General features: G+C 45.3%; 1 protein-coding gene across 1 annotated transcript; it reads right to left on the bottom strand.

Moving 5' to 3' along the window:
- Positions 1-4,168: 4,168 nt before the first annotated feature.
- On the bottom strand, positions 4,169-21,827 carry LOC141549048 (moesin-like). The gene is made up of 3 exons (XM_074278392.1): positions 21,690-21,827; positions 20,937-21,149; positions 4,169-4,306 (listed from the first exon to the last, which is right to left on the bottom strand). Exons 1-3 carry the CDS (start codon positions 21,810-21,812, stop codon positions 4,169-4,171), a joined length of 474 nt encoding a protein of 157 aa, XP_074134493.1. The 5' UTR covers positions 21,813-21,827.
- Between the last annotated feature and the right edge of the window lie 108 nt (positions 21,828-21,935).

Here is a 21,935-nt window from a genome sequence, read left to right as displayed (position 1 = left end):
ACAGCTACATGGTATAGTGGGTAGAACGCCAGGTCTGGACTCAATATGACTCTTACTCTTCTTTCTAACTTCGAATCCAGCCTCAGACACTTGGGTGACCTAGAAACAGTGGTCTACAACAGAAAGATTTGTCTTCTTGGGCAATCTAGAACACAGCAGTCTAGAACATGGTGGTCTACATTGGGTGCATCTATAACAGGAAGACATGTCCTGGGCAATGTAGAACACAACAGTATAGAGGAGGGCTATCTAGAACACAAAGACAAGTAGTCTAAAACAGGATGATCTAGAAAAGGGTAATATATTAGGTAGTCTAGAACATGTAGATCTAGAATGAGCTGATTAGAAGAGAAAAACATGTCCTCTTAAGCAACCTGGAACACAGCAGTCTAGAACAGAAAGACATGGCTTTTTTGGTGATCAGAATACAAAAAGTGAAAATTTTGGTGACCTAGAACAGGGAAGAACAGAAACAGGTGTGATCTAGAACAGAAAGACATGGCTTTTTGTGATCCCAAACAGAAAGACTTCTCCTTTTAACAACCTAGAACAGTGATGATCTAGAACAGGGGTGATCCTGCACTAGGGTGATCTAGAATGTTATTAATCTAGCACAGGTGTGATCCATAAGAGAAAGTCATGGCTTTTTTTCTGACCCTAAATAGAAACACTTTTCTTTTTTTTTGCAACCTATAAAGGGGATGATCTAGAACAGGGATGATCTAAGACAAGAAATGATCTAGAATAGGGTGAACAAGAAAAAAAAAGGCAAGGCTTTTTTTGTTGATCCAGAACAGAAGGACATCTCTTTTCCAGCACCCAAAACAAAGATGATGTAGAACAAAGGTTATCTGGAACATGGGATGATTTAGAAGAGACAGGACCTAGATGAGTGGGTGATCAAAACAGGGATGATCTGAAACATGGTGATCCAAAACAGAAAGGCATGGGTTTTGTGTGATGCAGAACAGAAACACCTCTCTTATTTAGCAACCTAGAAGAAGGGTAAGCTAGAATAAAGGATGCTCTAGATTGAGGAACATCCAGAATGTGGAATGATCTAGAATGAGGATGATGTGGAACAGGAGTGATCTAGAAAAAGGAGATTCAGAGAACAAAGGCATGGCTTTTTGTGAAGCAGAACAAAAACACCTCTCATTCACAAACTAGAACAGGGATGATCAAGAAGAGAGGATTATCTAGAGCAGGGATGATGCAGAATAAAAGATTATCTACAGCAGGGTATATATCTAGAGCAGGAGTGATACAGAAGAGATAGTAATTGACTTTTTGGTAACCCAGAATAAAAAAAAAAAACTTCTCTTTTTCAGTGACCTAGAATGGGGGTGATCTACAATAAGGGATGATCTAGAATAGGGTGAACCAGAAGAGACAGGCATGGCATTTTTTGATTCAAAACAGAAAAAAATTACTTTTCCAGCGACCTAGAAAAAGCTACATGGCCTGGAGAATAGAGGAGCATGTCTTGAGTCAAGAAGATTCTTCTTCATCAGCTCAAACCTGCCCTTGTACCTGTGTACTCAAGGCACTTCACACATTCGGCCTCTGTTTCCTCGTCAGTAAAATGAGATGGGGGCAGCTACATGGTGTAGTCGATGAGGCACCAGTTCTAGAGTCAAGATGACTCTTTTTCCTAAGTTCAAATCCAGCCTCAGACACTTTGTAGCAGTGTGACCCTGAAGAAGTCACATTACCCTGTCTGTCTCAATTTCCTCATTTGTAAAATTCAGAGATGGATGGCTACATGCCCTATGGGATAGAGCACCCGAACTGGAGTCAAGAAAACTCTTCCTCCTATTTCAAATCCAGCCCAAGACACTTTGTAGCTGTGTGACCCTGGGCAAGTCACTTTCCCCTGTCTTCCTCAGTTGCCTCATCTGTACAATACAGATAGGGACAACTGCCTCATGTAGTGGATAGAGCGGCAGGTCTGGGACAAGAAGGCTCTTCTTGCTAAGTTCAAATCCGGCCTAAGACCCCTGGGCTGACCTGCAACAAAGCAATCGGCGACAGCAAGACACGTCTTTTAAGCGATCGAGAACGCGGCGGCCCAGAACAGGCGATCTACAACACCGAACCCCAGAACTTTAGCTCTAGAAGAGGGACGTGTCTTCTCGGTGTTCTGGGACAGGCCGAATCTAAAACAGAGCACTTGTTTCCTGGGGCAATATAGAACATGGCTGCCTAGAACAGAGTGATCCAGAACACTGTGGTCCAGAGCAGCAGATCTAGAGCACGATGGCCAAGAACAGGGTGAGCACAAGGGAAACCTTGTCTTGGAGGGCAGTCTAGAACGGGGAGATCTTGAGGAGAAAGCCGTGTTTTCTGGGTCGATGTAGAGCACGACGGTGTGGGGATGAAAGCCATGTCTTTTGAGTCGATCTAGAAGACGGCGGCCTAGAACGGGCCCTATGTCTATTGGTCAAGGTCTAGAACGCCACGTCTAAACTCCAGAGGACCCTTCTTCCTCAGTTCAAATCCAGCCTCAAACACTTTCTAGATGTGTGGCCCTGGGCAAGTCGCTTTACCCTGTGTGCCTCCGTTTTCTCATGTGAAACATATAACTAGGGGTACGTATTGGGCAAAGTAACAGGCATACATATATATATACACAGACTTGCAAGAGATTTATATATACAGCTGCGTGGTGTCAGGCATAGAGCTCCAGTCCACGAATCAAGAAGACTCCTCTTCCTAAGTTCAAACCCAGCCTCAAACACTTCGTAGCTGTGTATTTTTATGCAATTCCCTTCAGTTTCCCCATCCGCCAAATACAGAGAGGGGCAAGTACGTGATGCAGTGGGTAGAACACGAGTTTTGGAGTCAAGAGGACTCTTTTTGCTAAGTTTGAATCCATCCCCAGACACTTTGTAGCTGTGTGACCCTAAACAAGTCACATTACCCTGTCAGCTTCAGTTTCCTCATCTGTAAAATATGGATATGGACAGCTACAGGATGTAGAGGATAGAGCGCCAGGTCTGGAGTGGAGAAGACTCTTCTGGCTACCTTCAAATCCAGCCTCAGACTCCTCTGGCCATATGCAAGTCAGGTTGCGCTTGTCTGCCTCAGTTTACATATTTGTAAACCAGAGGCAAGGATAGCTACATGGTGTCGATGCCTGTATCTACATGGATGGATAGAGCGCCAAGTCTAGGGTCCCAAAGAGTCTTCTTTACAAGATGAAAACAAGCCTCAAAATGCTTCTTAGCTGTGTGACTTGGGGCATGTCACTTTCCCCTGCCTGCCTCGGTTTCCGCATCTGTGAAATACAGGTAGGGACAGCTATGTGGTGTAGTGGCTAGAGCAGCAGGTCTGGAGTCAAGAAGACTCTTTTTAGCCAGATAGAATCCAAGCCCAGACACTTTGCAGTTGTGTGAGACCCTGGTCAGGTCACTTTATCCTGCCTGCCTGAGTTTTCTGCTGTGTGAGCTCTAGTTGGACATGACAGTATGGAACGGGCCCATGGAGAACAGGCAACAATGTGTTCTTGGTCTAGACCTAGAGGGCCAAGTCTGGAGTCTTTAGAGGAGTGTCTGCCTCCTAAGTGCGGATCCTGCCTGAGACACATTTGTAGGCGTGTGACCTTGGTGAAGCCACTTGGCCCTGTCTGCTTAGGTATCCTCATCTGTAAAATAAAGACAGGGTCATGTACTTGTTGTAGCAGAAAGAGCAGCAAGTGTAGAGTCAAGGAGCTTCTTCTTCCTGGAGTTGAATGGAACCCGAGAAACGTGCCCGGATCTAGAACGGGGCGATCTAGAACCGAAAGGCAGCCCCCTTGAAGCTGACCTAGAACCCAACGCTCTAGAACAGGGCGGCCTAGAACGTGGGTTCCGGGTCCCTGATCTAGAACGTGGCTGCCTAGAACGTGCCGGTCTAGAACCGAGCCCCTGTCTTTTCTGGGGCGCCACAGAACAACAAAGACGGGTCATCCAGGGGACATCTGGGACATGGCGCTCTGGAGAGAAAAGACCTGGTTCGAGTCCATCTAGACCAGAACGGGGGGCGATCTCGAACCGGGGTTCCGGGTTCCAGATCTAGAACACGGCGCTCTGGAACCCGGCAGCCTAGAGCGTGCCGGTACACAATAGAGAGCTTGACATTCTGGGGTGGTGTAGGAAGAAGAAAACGCCGGTCTTCCGGGGGCGATCTAGAACACGGTGTTCTGGACAGGGCAGAACTTGTTGGGCTCGATCTGGGACCAGACGCTCCACCGGTCCGCATCTAGTGTGCGGTGGTCTAGAGCAGCGTGGTCCAGAACAGAGAGCAGGGTCTGGAATGTGGCACTCTAGAACGCACCGATCTAGACCAGGAGCCATGTCTTTGGGGCTGATGTAGAACACGACGATCGAAAACGGGTCCATCTAGAACAGGAAACTATGTCTTCTTGTTCTAGATCTAGATCGCCATGTCTAGACTCAAGAAGACCCTTATTGCTAAGTTCAAATCCAGCCTCAGACATTTTGTAGTTGTGTGACCCTGGGCATCTCACTTTACCCTGGCTGCCTCTGTATTCTCATTTGTAAGAGAAAAGAGAGAGAGAGAGAGAGAGAGAGAGAGAGAGAGAGAGAGAGAGAGAGAGAGAGAGAGAGAGAGAGAGAGAGAGAGAGAGATGTATTGGGCCCACAGGACGTATATATATACCCGTTACAGCAAAGATATTTGAAGATAAAGCTTCATAGTACAGTGGAGAAAGCACCACGTCATAAATGAAGAAGACTCTTCTTTTTAAGTTCAAGCCCGCCCTCGTAGCTGTGTGACTACTGCCAAGTCACTTCACACGTTCGGCCTCTGTTTCCTCGTCAGTAAAATGAGATGGGGGCAGCTACATGGTGTAGTCGATGAGGCACCAGTTCTAGAGTCAAGATGACTCTTTTTCCTAAGTTCAAATCCAGCCTCAGACACTTTGTAGCAGTGTGACCCTGAAGAAGTCACATTACCCTGTCTGTCTCAATTTCCTCATTTGTAAAATTCAGAGATGGATGGCTACATGCCCTATGGGATAGAGCACCCGAACTGGAGTCAAGAAAACTCTTCCTCCTATTTCAAATCCAGCCCAAGACACTTTGTAGCTGTGTGACCCTGGGCAAGTCACTTTCCCCTGTCTTCCTCAGTTGCCTCATCTGTACAATACAGATAGGGACAACTGCCTCATGTAGTGGATAGAGCGGCAGGTCTGGGACAAGAAGGCTCTTCTTGCTAAGTTCAAATCCGGCCTAAGACCCCTGGGCTGACCTGCAACAAAGCAATCGGCGACAGCAAGACACGTCTTTTAAGCGATCGAGAACGCGGCGGCCCAGAACAGGCGATCTACAACACCGAACCCCAGAACTTTAGCTCTAGAAGAGGGACGTGTCTTCTCGGTGTTCTGGGACAGGCCGAATCTAAAACAGAGCACTTGTTTCCTGGGGCAATATAGAACATGGCTGCCTAGAACAGAGTGATCCAGAACACTGTGGTCCAGAGCAGCAGATCTAGAGCACGATGGCCAAGAACAGGGTGAGCACAAGGGAAACCTTGTCTTGGAGGGCAGTCTAGAACGGGGAGATCTTGAAGAGAAAGCCGTGTTTTCTGGGTCGATGTAGAGCACGACGGTGTGGGGATGAAAGCCATGTCTTTTGAGTCGATCTAGAAGACGGCGGCCTAGAACGGGCCCTATGTCTATTGGTCAAGGTCTAGAACGCCACGTCTAAACTCCAGAGGACCCTTCTTCCTCAGTTCAAATCCAGCCTCAAACACTTTCTAGATGTGTGGCCCTGGGCAAGTCGCTTTACCCTGTGTGCCTCCGTTTTCTCATGTGAAACATATAACTAGGGGTACGTATTGGGCAAAGTAACAGGCATACATATATATACACAGATTTGCTAGAGATTTATATATACAGCTGCGTGGTGTCAGGCATAGAGCTCCAGTCCACGAATCAAGAAGACTCCTCTTCCTAAGTTCAAACCCAGCCTCAAACACTTCGTAGCTGTGTATTTTTATGCAATTCCCTTATTGCATAATTATCTATTAGAAAGGAGATAGTATGAAATATTTCATTTAAAAATAAGTATAATTTTTATTTAAAATAACTATACTTCTGGATCTCTTCTGGATCATCCTCATTCTAGGTCGCCGAAAAAGAGAAGTGTTTCTATTCTGGATCACCAAAAAAGCCATGGCTATCCCTTCTGGATCACCACAGCTTTAGATCAACCCAGTTCTTGACCATCCCCATTCTAGATTATCCCACGTTATGGATGATCCTCTGTTCTAGATCACCCTCCATTCTAGGTCACCAAAAAGAGAAGTGTTTCTGTTCTGGATCACAAAAAGCCATGCCTTTCTGTTCTGGGACAACCTGTTCTAGATCACCCCTGTTTTGGATAATCCACTCTTCAAGGATCATGCCTCTTCTATATCATCCCCTGTTCCTAATCTTCCCCCACATTCTAGAACACCCCCCGGTTCTAGATCATCCCTATTCTTGCTTGCCAAACAAGAGAACTGTTTCTGTTCTGTATTATAAAAAAGTCATGCCTTTTTGTTCTAGATCATCCCTGTTCTGGATCATTCCCCATTCTGCATCATCCTCTTTTCTAGATCACCCCCCATTCTAGGTTGCTGAAAAAGGTATGTGTTTCTGGTCTTGATCAACCAAAAAAAACATGCCTTTCTCTTCTGGTCCACCCTATTCTAGATCATCCCTTGTTCTGGATCATCCCCATTCTAGGTCGCTGAAAAAGAGAAATGTTTCTCTTCTAGATCACCAAAAAAGACATGACTATCTCTTGCGGATCACTGCTGCTCTAGATCAGCCCTGTTCTGGATCACCCCCATTCCAGATCACCCCCATTCGGAATTTGCCTTCGTTCTAGATCACCCTCCATTCTAGATCATCCCCGTTCTGGACCATACTTCGTTCTAGATCACCCTCCATTTCTAGATCATATCTGTTCTAGGTTGCCAAAAAGAAAAGTATTTCTGTTCTGGATCACAAAAAGAGTATGCCTTTCTGTTCTGGCCCACCCTATTCGGGATCACTCCTGTTTTACATTATTTACTGTTCTTGATCATGCCTCTTCTAGATCATCGCCTGTTCAGGATCATGCCGTTTTCTGTATCATCCCCATTCTAGGTTGCCAAAAAAAGAGAAGTGTTTCTAGTCTGACTCACTGAAAAAAGCCATGACTATCTCTTGCAGATCACTGCTGCTCTAGAACAACCCTGCTCTGGATCATCCCTGTTCTAGATCACCCACCGTTCTCGATCATACTACATGATGGGTCACCCCTGTTCTAGATTATCCTCCAGTCTAGATCATCCCCATTCTAGGTTTACCCCCCCAAAAGTACATCTATTGTGGATCACAAAAAAAGCCATGCCTTTCCATTCTGGCCCACTATTTTCTAGATCACTTCTTTTTCAGATTATTCACTGTTCTTGATCATGCCTCTTCTAGATCATCACCTGTTCAGGATCATCCCCCATTCTAGATCACCCTCCATTCTAGATCGCCCAGTCTTGATCACCCATGTTCTGAATCATTCCCTGTCCTAGACTACCCTCTATTCTAGATCATCCTCTGTTCCAGATCATCCTCTGTTCTAGACCACCCCCACGTTCTGGATCACCCTCCATTCTAGATCACCCTACAGTCTGGAACATGCCTGTTCTAGGTTGGCAAAAAGAGAAGTGCTTCTGTTCTGGGTCACAAAAAAGCTATGCCTTTCTGGTTCTGGCCCACCCTGTTCTGGATCACTCCTGTTTTAGATTATTTACTGTTCTTCAAAATCATCTCTTCTAGATCATCCCTGTTCAGGATCATCCTCCATTCTAGATCATCCTCTATTCTAGATCCTACTGCATGCTGGATCACCCCCGTTCTGGATTATCCTCCATTCTAGATCACCCTCCAGTCTAGATCATCCCCATTCTAGGTTGACCCAAAAAAACAATACATCTGTTGTGGATCACAAAAAAAAGCCATGCCTTTCCATTCTGGCTCACTATTTTCTAGATCACTCCTTTTTCAGATTATGCACTGTTCTTGATCATGCCTCTTCTAGGTCATCACCTTTTCAGGATCATCCCCCATTCTAGATCACCCTCCATTCTAGATCGCCCAGTCTTCATCACCCATGTTCTGAATCATTCCCTGTCCTAGACTACCCTCTGTTCCAGATCATCCTCTGTTCTAGATCACTCCACGTTCTGGATCACCCTCCATTCTAGATCACCCTACAGTCTGGAACATGCCTGTTCTAGGTTGGCAAAAAGAGAAGTGCTTCTGTTCTGGGTCACAAAAAAGCTATGCCTTTCTGGTTCTGGCCCACCCTGTTCTGGATCACTCCTGTTTTAGATTATTTACTCATCTTCAAAATCATCTCTTCTAGATCATTCCTGTTCAGGATCATCCTCCATTCTAGATCATCCTCTATTCTAGATCCTACTGCATGCTGGATCACCCCCGTTCTGGATTATCCTCCATTCTAGATCACCCACCATTCTAGATCGCCCTGTCTTGATCACCCATGTTCTGAATCAATCAGTGTCCTAGACTTCCCTCTGTTCTAGATCATCCCACGTTCTGGATCACCCTCCGTTCTAGATCACCCTCCAGTCTGGAACATGACTGTTCTAGGTTGGCAAAAAGAGAAGTGCTTCTGTTCTGGATCACAAAAAAGCTACTTCTTTCTGTTCTGCCCCACCCTGTTCTGGATCACTCCTGTTTTAGATTATTTACTGTTCTTCAAAATCATCTCTTCTAGATCATCCCTGTTCAGGATCATCCTGCATTCTAGATCATCCTCTATTCTAGATCGCCCTGTCTTGATCACCCATGTTCTGAATCAATCCGTGTCCTAGACTACCCTCTGTTCTAGATCATCCTCTGTTCTAGATCATCCCACGTTCTGGATCACCCTCCGTTCTAGATCACCCTACAGTCTGGAACATGCCTGTTCTAGGTTGGCAAAAAGAGAAGTGCTTCTGTTCTGGATCACAAAAAAGTTATGCCTTTCTGGTTCTGGCCCACCCTGTTCTGGATCACTCCTGTTTTAGATTATTTACTGTTCTTCAAAATCATCTCTTATAGATCATCCCTGTTCAGGATCATCCTCCATTCTAGATCATCTTCTATTCTAGATCCTACTGCATGCTGGATCAGCCCCATTCTGGATTATCCTCCATTCTAGATCACCCTCCAGTCTAGATCATCCCCATTCTAGGTTGACCCCAAAAAATAGTACATCTGTTGTGGATCACAAAAAAAAAAGCCTTGCCTTTCCATTCTGGCTCACCATTTTCTATATCACTCCTTTTTCAGATTATGCACTGTTCTTGATCATGCCTCTTCTAGGTCATCACCTTTTCAGGATCATCCCCCATTCTAGATCACCCTCCATTCTAGATCGCCCAGTCTTGATCTCCCATGTTCTGAATCATTCCCTATCCTAGACTACCCTCTGTTCTAGATCATCCTCTGTTCCAGATCATCCTCTGTTCTAGATCATCCCACGTTCTGGATCACCCTCCGTTCTAGATCACCCTCCAGTCTGGAACATGCCTGTTCTAGGTTGGCAAAAAGAGAAGTGCTTCTGTTCTGGATCACAAAAAAGCTACTTCTTTCTGTTCTGCCCCACCCTGTTCTGGATCACTCCTGTTTTAGATTATTTACTGTTCTTCAAAATCATCTCTTCTAGATCATCCCTGTTCAGGATCATCCTGCATTCTAGATCATCCTCTATTCTAGATCGCCCTGTCTTGATCACCCATGTTCTGAATCAATCCGTGTCCTAGACTACCCTCTGTTCTAGATCATCCTCTGTTCTAGATCATCCCACGTTCTGGATCACCCTCCGTTCTAGATCACCCTACAGTCTGGAACATGCCTGTTCTAGGTTGGCAAAAAGAGAAGTGCTTCTGTTCTGGATCACAAAAAAGCTACTTCTTTCTGTTCTGCCCCACCCTGTTCTGGATCACTCCTGTTTTAGATTATTTACTGTTCTTCAAAATCATCTCTTCTAGATCATCCCTGTTCAGGATCATCCTGCATTCTAGATCATCCTCTATTCTAGATCGCCCTGTCTTGATCACCCATGTTCTGAATCAATCCGTGTCCTAGACTACCCTCTGTTCTAGATCATCCTCTGTTCTAGATCATCCCACGTTCTGGATCACCCTCCGTTCTAGATCACCCTACAGTCTGGAACATGCCTGTTCTAGGTTGGCAAAAAGAGAAGTGCTTCTGTTCTGGATCACGAAAAAGCTATGCCTTTCTGGTTCTGGCCCACCCTGTTCTGGATCACTCCTGTTTTAGATTATTTACTGTTCTTCAAAATCATCTCTTCTAGATCATCCCTGTTCAGGATCATCCTCCATTCTAGATCATCCTCTATTCTAGATCCTACTGCATGCTGGATCACCCCCGTTCTGGATTATCCTCCATTCTAGATCACCCACCATTCTAGATCGCCCTGTCTTGATCACCCATGTTCTGAATCAATCCGTGTCCTAGACTACCCTCTGTTCTAGATCATCCTCTGTTCTAGATCATCCCACGTTCTGGATCACCCTCCGTTCTAGATCACCCTCCAGTCTGGAACATGCCTGTTCTAGGTTGGCAAAATAGAAGTGCTTCTGTTCTGGATCACAAGAAAGCTACTTCTTTCTGTTCTGCCCCACCCTGTTCTGGATCACTCCTGTTTTAGATTATTTACTGTTCTTCAAAATCATCTCTTCTAGATCATCCCTGTTCAGGATCATCCTGCATTCTAGATCATCCTCTATTCTAGATCGCCCTGTCTTGATCACCCATGTTCTGAATCAATCCGTGTCCTAGACTACCCTCTGTTCTAGATCATCCTCTGTTCTAGATCATCCCACGTTCTGGATCACCCTCCGTTCTAGATCACCCTACAGTCTGGAACATGCCTGTTCTAGGTTGGCAAAAAGAGAAGTGCTTCTGTTCTGGATCACGAAAAAGCTATGCCTTTCTGGTTCTGGCCTACCCTGTTCTGGATCACTCCTGTTTTAGATTATTTACTGTTCTTCAAAATCATCTCTTCTAGATCATCCCTGTTCAGGATCATCCTCCATTCTAGATCATCCTCTATTCTAGATCCTACTGCATGCTGGATCACCCCCGTTCTGGATTATCCTCCATTCTAGATCACCCACCATTCTAGATCGCCCTGTCTTGATCACCCATGTTCTGAATCAATCCGTGTCCTAGACTACCCTCTGTTCTAGATCATCCTCTGTTCTAGATCATCCCATGTTCTGGATCACCCTCCGTTCTAGATCACCCTCCAGTCTGGAACATGCCTGTTCTAGGTTGGCAAAAAGAGAAGTGCTTCTGTTCTGGATCACAAAAAAGCTACTTCTTTCTGTTCTGCCCCACCCTGTTCTGGATCACTCCTGTTTTAGATTATTTACTGTTCTTCAAAATCATCTCTTCTAGATCATCCCTGTTCAGGATCATCCTGCATTCTAGATCATCCTCTATTCTAGATCGCCCTGTCTTGATCACCCATGTTCTGAATCAATCCGTGTCCTAGACTACCCTCTGTTCTAGATCATCCTCTGTTCTAGATCATCCCACGTTCTGGATCACCCTCCGTTCTAGATCACCCTACAGTCTGGAACATGCCTGTTCTAGGTTGGCAAAAAGAGAAGTGCTTCTGTTCTGGATCACAAAAAAGCTACTTCTTTCTGTTCTGCCCCACCCTGTTCTGGATCACTCCTGTTTTAGATTATTTACTGTTCTTCAAAATGCCTCTTCTAGATCATCCCTGTTCAGGATCATCCCCCATTCCAGATCACCCCATTCTAGATCACCCTCCATTCTGGATTATACTGCATTCTAGATCACCCTCCAGTCTATATCATCCCTCTTCTAGGTGGACAAAAAGAGAAGTGCTTTTTTTTCTGTATCACAAAAAAAGCCATGCCTTTCTGTTCTGGCCCACCCTATTCTGGATCACTCCTGTTTTAGATCATCCACTCTTCTAGATCATGCCTCTTCTAGATCATCCTGGCTGTCTATGTTACCATCCTTCAATGCTATCTCATCCTGTGGCTAAAAACCTTTGGCATCTAAGAACTCTAAGGAGGCAACTGGATAGACAGAGCACTGGTCCTCAAGTCAGGAATACATGAGTTCAAATCCAGCCTCAGATTCTGTCTAGCTGTGTGACCCTGGTCAAGTCATTTTACCCCTGTCTGCCTCAGTTTCTTCATCTGTAAAATAGGGATCATAATAATACCCCCTCTCAGAGTTGTTGTAAGAATCAGATGAGATACTTGTAAAGCCCACAGTAATTGTTTAATGAGTATCTCTTCCCTTTCCTCCAAAGGGCTGAGAAGAAGGGTACATTAGCTGGGGAATGCAGAGAGCCTATGAAGTCACTGAAGTTCTGCCTGAATAGGAGCCTTGGGAGACATTGAATGTAATTCATAGAATCACGTTTAGAGTTTGAAGGGACCATTGATCTCATTCAATTCTCTTTAGGTTTAAAAAGAAAAAACCTTGAGGCCTAAGGAAGTTGTGGCTTAGGGGGCAGCAGGGGGCACAACAGAATAATCCAAATGGATTTTATGATTTAGGAGCTAGATTGAAGAGCCAAGGAAACCTAACTAACTGCTGCTTGACTCTTACTAGCGATGTGACCTTCGGCAACTCACTGAACATCTGCAGGTCTAATTTTTCTTGTCTGGATAGTGAGGAGGTTGATCTCAAGCCCATTTAGCTATAGGCTCCCCAAGTGGAGAAAGTGTGTGAGGCATGATTTGAATTCAGGCCTTCCTGAGTCTGGGCCCAGTGTGCTGTTCTCTATGCAGCCTAACCTGCTTCTAGATGGAAGATCCTGTGTGTGACCTCGGGCCTTCAAAGGACTCTTAGCTCTCTAGCAGTGAGTCTCTGTGTGACCTTGACAGGGGTCTGCTGTTAAACAATTTTAACAACCAGCTTGGGCTGGGAGGAGGAATATACCCATGACACACTTTTAAGCCACAGTATTAACATTTTCTCTACCATTTTCTTAAACCAAGACAATCAACAAAACGAGCAATCCCTGATTCATAGCATTTGCCAATTTCAGAGGGGTAGATGATCACAGTGAAAATTTAACAATCAGCTCTTGTGAATTAGTTCAAGAGGCCTTCAGCACCAAGCTGGACCTTAGACAGACTGCTCCTCCTTCAGGGTTCTCAGTTTCCAGGTCTGTAAAATGAGCTCTTCCAGTGGGGTCCACTGCATCCAGTGGGGTCTATGATACTATAGCTGACCCTCTCTGGACCTCAGTTTCCTCATCCATCAGATGAAGGGGATTGGACAGGATGGTGGATGATGTTCTTTCGTCAGATAGAGATGAGGAGGGGAGAGGAGAGGGGGGATCTTTCAGCAAATGGTCTCCATTTTGTCAGTGAGATATGAAGCAAGGTTCTTTGCTAAGGGTGGGAGCAGGAGGAAGAGGAGGAAGTAGACGCCCCACAGAAGTTTTGAAGAGGGTTGCTAGAAGATATGGGAAAATCTCTGGGTATGGGACTAAGGTGGGATGGAGGAAGACGCCATGGAAAATGAACAAGATGAGGAAATGGGGGGTGATTGAGGAAGAATGAAGAACTGTATGCTGAAATGCCCTAGCATGAGGGCAGGAAGTGGGAAGGAAAGCCTGTAGGCCAGGCCCTGACCTTTTGGAAGGAGAGAGGAAGGAGTCTGTCCTGGAGATCTGCAGGCAACAGCTACCAGAATTTTGATTGGATGACAGATGTGGACTGAACCTCTGAGCAGGTGAGATTCCTGAATGATGGAGGAAGAGGGAGAGCCTCAAGTCACAGAGGGGAGCAAGGAATCTTCTACCTCCCCTGTCTGAGCAGGGAAATAAAGGAGACTGCAGCCAGGAGGCTATGCCACAAGGAGGAATGGAGGGAGAGCCACAAGATGAAAGGCGTGGGAGGGAAAAGACTTAAGACCAAAGCAAAGTGGTTACCTATTGAGCAGACATTCCCAAGAGCTATTAGGAGGAGGCTCGGGGAGTTGGATTAAAGGAGTGTTCTTTGCCATGGGTGCCATGGGGAGTAAACACTGAGGAGCTCAGTGCTGAAAATATGTATATCTTATACATTTCTATGTAGTTGAAAAATTTATATTTCTATTAATTCTGAAAATATATTTTATATTTCTATTTAATGCTGAACATGGTGGTATTTCTATTTATGCTGAATTTTTTATACTTAATATTTAATATTTATAGTAATGGCAGGTCGGGGAGGGGGTCACAAATCTCTGCCAAAATCCCAGACTGGTAGAGCTAAGGGATTCGGATTGCCTCTAGTCCAACCCTGATCTGCTCCTTTCAGTAGCCCTCACTCTGCTTGGATATGTCCAGTGATGGGCAAGTCTTTACCTAGCAGAGCTACCCAGTCCATGTATATTGTTATTCAGTTGTTTCAGTGATGTCTGACTCTTGTGACCCCATTTAGGATTTTCTTGGCAAAAATACAGCCATGGCTTACCTTCTCCAGTTCATTTTACAGTTGGGGAAACTGAGGCAACCAGGGTAACACAGCTAACAAGTGTCTGAGGCTGGATTTGAACTCAGGAAGACGCTTCTTCCTGACTCCAAGTTTGGCACTCTATCCCAGAGTCCATTTTCTGTAGTTCTAATTATGTTTTTGTCTGCACCAAGCCTTTTCGATACCTGCTACCCAGCCGTCCTAGTTCTTTTTTTCTAGGCTAAGTGGAACAAATCTTTTCTGAGGTGACAGTCCAGCAAGTATTTGAAACCTGCCATCTAAGACTTCCCAAGCCTGCTTTTCTTGAAATACTTCCAGTTCCTTCAACAGAATCTCATATAGCCTGAACTTCAAGGCCTTTCCTTTTCCATGTCTGCCCTCATCTGGAATAAGTTCTATACTATGGTATAGAATATGGTATAGAATATACTATGGTATAGAATATGGTATAGAATATACTATGGTATAGAATATGGTATAGAATATACTATGGTATAGAACATGGTATAGAATATACTATGGTATAGAACATGGTATAGAATATACTATGGTATAGAATATGGTATAGAATATACTATGGTATAGAACATGGTATAGAATATACTATGGTATAGAATATGGTATAGAATATACTATGGTATAGAATATGGTATATTCTTTCCTGATGAGGATGGCTTTGAGACATCTGAGTATAGATGTCCCCATAGTACAGATGTGAAGTGGGGCACAGCTGAGCACCGGGGCAATGGTCAAGGCATCAACATTTGAATCCCCTTTTGAAAAGGATCCCATTTAGCTGATAGGTACTATTCAGATTGGAAATCCAAATGAAAGGGGACCAGAATTAAAGATTTGGGGACATCAGAGACAATTCAAACTGGATCCGGTTCATTGATAGACAATGTTCAGATTGGAAATCCAAATGAAAGGGTCACAGAATTGTAGATTTAGGGACATCAAAGGCTATTCAAACTGGATCCTGGTTTATTGACAAGCAATGTTCAGACTGGAAATCCAAATGAAAGGGCAACAAAGTGGTAGATTTAGGGACATCAGAGACCATTCAAACTGGATCCCTGATTCATTAACAGACAATGTTCAGATTGGAACTCAAATGAAAGGGTAACAGAATTATAGATTTGGAGAGATCAGAGACCATTCAAACTGGATCCTGGTCTATTGACAGGCAATGCTTAGACTGGAACTCCAAATGAAAGAGTAACAGAATTGTAGATTTAGGGACATGAAAGATCAATCAAACTGGATCCCGATTCATTAGTAGGCAATGTTCAGATTGGAAATCAAAAAGGTATCAGAATTATAGATTTGGGGACATCAGAGACCATTCAAACAGGAGCCCATTCCTTGACAGGAAATGTTCAGACTAGAAATCCAAATGAAAGGGTAAAAGAATTGTAGATTTGGGGACATCAAAGGCCACTGATCTCTTCATTTTACAGAGGAGGAAATGGAGGTTCAGGAAAGGGAAAGGATTTATCTAAGATCACACAGCTAAGAAGCTTCCAAGGTAGGTTTTGGCTCTAGGCCTCTGGACATTTGGCCTAACCTCCAACACATCATACTGTTAATTGTGTGAACAGCTTCTGAGCTCCAGACACAAACTCAAGATGTTTTGCTTCCAGACCCTGGGAAACACTAGGATGAGCCCAATCCAGCCAGCTGCTTTGCTAGAGACTTTCCCTGCTGAAGCACCAATCTGGACTGCCCACTAGGGGGCAGAAGAGACCCACTCCCCTAAGCCCACTTAGGTCTAATGGCGATATCCACTCATACTACTTTAATTGGAGCTTCCCAAGTTCTTCATGTGGACTTTGGGTGGTTTGGTCCATCTCCGTCGTCTCAAGGCTGGGGGTACTTTGAGTGAAGGACCAGCATTCTCCCATATGACCCAGTACCCTTAAGAACAGGGGTCCTCAAACTACAGCCCGAGGGCCAGATGCGGCCCATTGAGGACGTTTATGCGGCCCGTGGGGTTATGGCAAAATCAGACCGGAAGTGACGTTCCACCTAAACTCATGTTAGCACCGCACACTTCTGGCACTGGGCTGAGGAGGCAGAGACAGAGTGTGAGGCTATAGGGAGATGAGTTGAGTTCCCAGGCCGGGGTGTATGGTGTGGGGAAGGGAGAGAGATGCAGAAGGGAGAACTGACAGCCTTCCTCCTTGTAAAGTAACGGAAGCCACCACAACAGACAGGTGTGAGGAATGTACAGTGCATGCTGCGCATGTCACAGCTACTGCAGGGGGAATATATGGGCTGTGTCTGGTGCACGAGTATAGTAACAGTAAGTACCACAAGTCCCAGTTTGACTCTATCATTGTCATTATGCCGTAATGACAATGTAACGGCTTCCTCTCTAGGGCATGCTGTGGTGCTGACTGTTATTGTTGCCCAGAGTGAGTACCAGGCCGTGGCCCTGTATCCATAGTGACCTCATGTCTGGCTGTTGTGGTCATCAGTTTTATCACTGTGTGCATGTTGTGTAGTTTCATAAAGAGAGGAATATTGCTAACATATGTCATCACCTTATAATCACTGGGGGTCTGACCTTAGTGCCCCCCCAGTTATCCTGAGTATGAGGGGGTGCAGAGCTGGTGTACTGCTTCATCCCCCTCCAGATTCTTAAGGTCCCCATACACTTGTGCAGCTTCAAGGCACGTGATGACCTCCCCCAGAAGCCCCAATGTACGATTTGTCACTGAAGCGCATTCTGCACATACAATATATTGTGCAGTTATATACATATATGCACAGTCTTGCCTGCGATTGTGATAAATTATGAGTGCAGCACGTACGATTATGCAGCGCTAGATCATGAGAACTGATCCCAGGATTTAGAGGAAGCCAGGACATTTGGGAGGGCTGCCTGAGCGGTGACTTGTGTGCAGTGAAGATCTGAAGTGGGAGAGAGAGTACGGGAAATGGAGGCATCACAGCGCAGAGGCAGCTTGGAGGAAGTTGGGCATTGCAGTCTGTTTGTCTCTGAGTGGGCAAAGTTATTTCTGGTATATTGGTTTTGTAGCACTGTATATATAGGTATTTTACTAATAGTAATTTGGAATGCCTTAGAAATAATGATGTCAAGAAAAAGAAAAATTGACTTGGAGTGTAGGATATTCAAAGAACAGTGGACTTATGATTACTTTTTCATGCAGTACAAGGAAAGAGCTGTATGTCTGATATGCCAGAATATAGTGTCTGTGTTCAAAGAATATAATTTGTGTCAACACTATGAAACTCAACATAAAGATAAATATGATTGGTTGGAGAAGTGAGAGAAGATAAAATATTAAAACTGAAAAATACATTGACAACTCAGCAAAATATTTTTGTGAAGCAGAAGTAGCTAAATATTTCATCACTGCGAGCAAGTTTTCAAGTTGCCAAGCTAATAGCACACACTGGCAGACCATTTGTGGAGGGAGAATTTGTTAAAGAACGTCTTCTTTCTGTTGCCAAAGAAATATGTCCAGAGAAGGCCGATTTATTTAGTACAGTGAGTCTTTCAGGACCTACAATTACACGGAGGATTGAAGAAATGGGAGACAATCTGCATCAGCATTTGCAAAACTCCACCAAAAAAAATTTCATATTTTGCCTTGGCGCTCGACGAAAACAATTATGTTCGTGATTCTGCACAACTTCTAATTTTTATTCATGGAACAAATGATTATTTTGACGTCATAGAAGAGCTTGCTGCACTGCAAAGCATCAAAGGAACAACTACAGGAGAGGATATCTATGAAAAGGTTTGCAAACTATGAATGTTTTGGAGCTAGACTGGGTTAAACTAGCCAGCGTGACAACTGATGGTGCCCCTAGCATGGTGGGGTCTGAGAAAGGAGAAATTGTTCGCATTAACCAAGAGATGGACAAACATAACCATTCTCATCCAATAGCCATACACTATTTGTAACGCCTGGCAGTTACAATTACTAGTCTGTCCTAGACCCACCAGAGTACCTTTGACCACTGTCCTCTGCAGTGTGAACTCTACCCGGCTCGCCTCCTCTGAGGTCTTCAAAGGTCTCTGGCCACAATCTCTTGAATCTATAGCTTAATAACCAGTAGCGCACTCAAGAACAACCACGTGTAATCTTAAAAGCCTTTATTATACCTACTCACATAATGCCCTGACTGATGCCCTGACTTGTTGGTTCCCGAGTGAACACCTGGTCAGAAGACCCACGTGTTCACTACCAAAACCCTTACCTCTTTTGGCTACCCATCTTGGCTTGGCCACCCAGGCTAGGGAGCCAGGGTGAAGAACACCAGGTTAAAGAGAGCGACTGCTGCCTGCAGTGGGCTTATAAAGGACCTGTGAGGTCACACACACAGCCAATCAGTGAGAGAGTCACCCATTACGAAGCTATCTCAATATGGCCAGGATCCCGCCCAAGGGCAGTCCTAATATCCACAGAAATTACTTCCGGACCACTCAATCTCCCGATGCGCTGTGTCCGCCCATTTAAAGGCCCCTTACAATCACTGCCTCATCCACCAACAAGCGCTGTGTAGTAAATCACTGAAGTGGGACTCTGGTATGAAAATTGTGGTATCTTGTATTAACTTCATTAGAGCTAATGCAACAAATCACAGACAATTTCAGGAATTTCTGTCTGAGCTAAATGTTGAGTATGAAGATGTTCTATATCATACAGAAGTCCATTGGCTGAATCGAAGGAGAGTTTGGAAACGTTTCTATGACTGACTTCCACAGATGACAACTTTTCTGCTTTCAAAAAACAAAGAAGTACCAGAGCTCAATGATGCAGAATGGAAATGGCACCTTGCCTTTCTGACAGATGTAACAGAGCTACTCAACAATTTCAATATGCGACTTCCAGGAAAGGGGAAGCTCATCTGTGATATGCAATCACATGTCAAAGCATTTGAAGTAAAATTAGGCCTCCCAAACAAGTGAAGGAGGAAAATTTCTGCCATCTCCCCACAACTCAAAATCTGTTAGCAGAAAAAATGCTGATTGGATTCATTGGAAAAACTGCAAAAGGAGTTCCAATTTAGATTTAAAGAGCTTCATCTCCATGAACAGGACATACAGCTTTTCTGTAATCTATTTTCTATTGATATTGAAAATGTGGATACAATTTACCAAATGGAACTGGCTGAACTGCAGAATTGTGACTCTCTGAAAGACACATTCAAGTCAAGCAGCCTTCATAATTTCTATGCATCATTCCCCACTGAGACATATCCTCATCTCAGGATCCATACACTCAAAATGGCAACTATCTTTGGCAGCACTTATGTCTGTGAACAGACTTTTTCTAGAATGAAACATTTAAAATTTCCAACCAGATCAAGACTAACAGATGCACACTTGATTCACTTGTTACGACTAGCAGTGACAAATATGGAAGCAGACATTGACCATCTCATTAGCCAAAAGCAGGCCCATAGATCCCATTGAAATACTGGTAAGTTTGTTGATTTAACTTTACTTCATTTAAAATATTCTATTTGTACCCATTTTGTTTCTTTACTTCAAAATAAGATATATGCAGTGTGCATATGAATTTGTTCATAGTTTTTGTTTTTACTGTAGTCCGGTCCCCCAACAGTTTGAGGGACAGTGAACTGGCCCCCTATTTAAAAAGTTTGAGGACCACTGCTTAAGAGTTTACTTGAATTCTGAAATATTATGGCAAGAAGGGACCTTCAAGCCTACTCAGATGTCCTCATTTCACAAGAGGGAAATCGAGGATCAACATCACAGCTGTCCAGAGAACACAGAGCAAGGTGGAGCGGGGAACAGACTTGGGGAAATGTCTGTTCCAAGGGAAGCCTTCAGGAAGTTTCACAGCCCTGGAGAGGTATCCCCATGATGGACCTTCCCCAAATGCACCCACAACTCACTCTGCTCTGTGCAAGGAACTAAGCTCCTGGATAGTCTTCACTTTCACTAGAAAGCATGATCCCATCCCCTCCACACACACCATGGAGATGTGCCTTAGGAGACTGGAGGCTCTCTGGTGTGGGGGAGTCCCATTCAATTAGCCCCCTCCTACATGCAGCTTAGGCAAAAAGAAAGGTCTGTCTGCTCAGGCCTTTGAGATATGGTGGATGCCACAGATCCAGCGGGGCGCTGGGTGGCCCCTTCCCCAGGACAGGGAGCTGGGGGCTGAGAAATGCTCCTTCTAATCCCCTGGGGTTTCTGGAAAGGAGGGGTGGGGAGAGGGGCTGGCCCAAATAGGGGAGAAGGAACAGCACCTAAGGCACAGGTAGCCAGTCAGAAGGCCTCCTCAACAGCCCCCATAAGGCACTGTTTTGCTTGGGGGTGCTGGGCAGCCAAGAGTTAAAATGTTTTTGGTGTCTTGCTGGGAACTTCCTCCCTCCTTCCCCCCATCCCCACCCCCCCTCTCTCCCAGAGCTACCTTCAGGTGCTTCTGGACCCGTTCGTTCTTCTCGGCCTCAGTGGTCCGTTCTTCCTCGCTGTGGTCCTTGGTGGAGGCCTCAGCCCGCAGCTCGGCACTGGCTTCGGCCGCGTTCTCGTCCTGCTCGTCATCCTGCTCGTTCTCGTGAGGGGTGCTCATGGCATTCTTCAGTTCGGCTCGGGTCTTCTCCAAGTCCTCCTGCACCATTTGGGCCTGTGTAGTAGAGCGCCCCAAGATGAGCCACAGAAAGGCCCAGAGGGGGGACACTGGACCTGGGGTTTCAACCACCAGGTGGAGGGCGGAGACTCACACCACCAGAAGGGATCAGAGGCAAGATTTGAACCCAGGGCTTCTTTTAGCCACTAGAGAATAGGTATAAAACTTCTAAGCCAGCAAACCCCCTGAGGAAAACATCATTGGGAGACATTTAAGACAAGGAGTCAAAATATAGCATATAACGTTTGGGGTTTTCTGAGTCACAGGTGGGCAACAGGGATCTGACCACTGCTACAACCCATGTGAAAATCACTCTAGAGCTTTCCCAAGGGAGGAAGGTGCTTTCCAGTAGCACCTTTCCCTTTTACAAAGGGGCAAGTTGGCATTCAAAGACAAAGGGGTCAGAGCCAGGATATGGCCTTGCCATGCTCCCCATTAAAGCTGGGAGGCTGAGGCCTTGGGGGCCATGTCCCCCAAATCGGTCCCACCCTGGTCCTCTCCTGCCTGCTTACACCACCTGGGGCCCAGCTGTCTCACCTTCTGCTGCCACTCCACAGCCTCGCTCTCCTTCTTCTGACGGGCCATCTCCAGCTGGCTGATCCTGGCCGTCAGCTCTGCCATCTCGGAAGCCTGCAGAGGAAGATGGCCAGAGCCCGCCATGAGCCCAAGGGCTCTGGTCTTCCTGCCCGCTCCCGGCACGAGGATCCGGGCTGGTCCTGCCTCGGCTTTCCCGGGACAAATGCTCACTGACTGCTGCTCTTTTGTGCCTTTCCAGAACCAATC

The sequence above is a fragment of the Sminthopsis crassicaudata genome, chromosome X (assembly GCF_048593235.1).
Source record: "Sminthopsis crassicaudata isolate SCR6 chromosome X, ASM4859323v1, whole genome shotgun sequence".
Taxonomy (NCBI): domain Eukaryota; kingdom Metazoa; phylum Chordata; class Mammalia; order Dasyuromorphia; family Dasyuridae; genus Sminthopsis; species Sminthopsis crassicaudata.
This window is presented reverse-complemented; position numbering and strand designations above follow the sequence as displayed.

Bases quoted from the DNA above. Each gene is read 5' to 3' on its own strand.
- LOC141549048 (XM_074278392.1), bottom strand. From the start codon at position 21,812: ATGGCGGGCTCTGGCCATCTTCCTCTGCAGGCTTCCGAGATGGCAGAG. The intron at 21,150-21,689 runs GTGAGACAGCTG...TCTACTACACAG, and splicing joins CTGTGGAGTGGCAGCAGAAG to GCCCAAATGGTGCAGGAGGA. The intron at 4,307-20,936 runs GTAGCTCTGGGA...GGTGCGTTCTAG, and splicing joins GGGTCCAGAAGCACCTGAAG to AGTGCCACATTCCAGACCCT.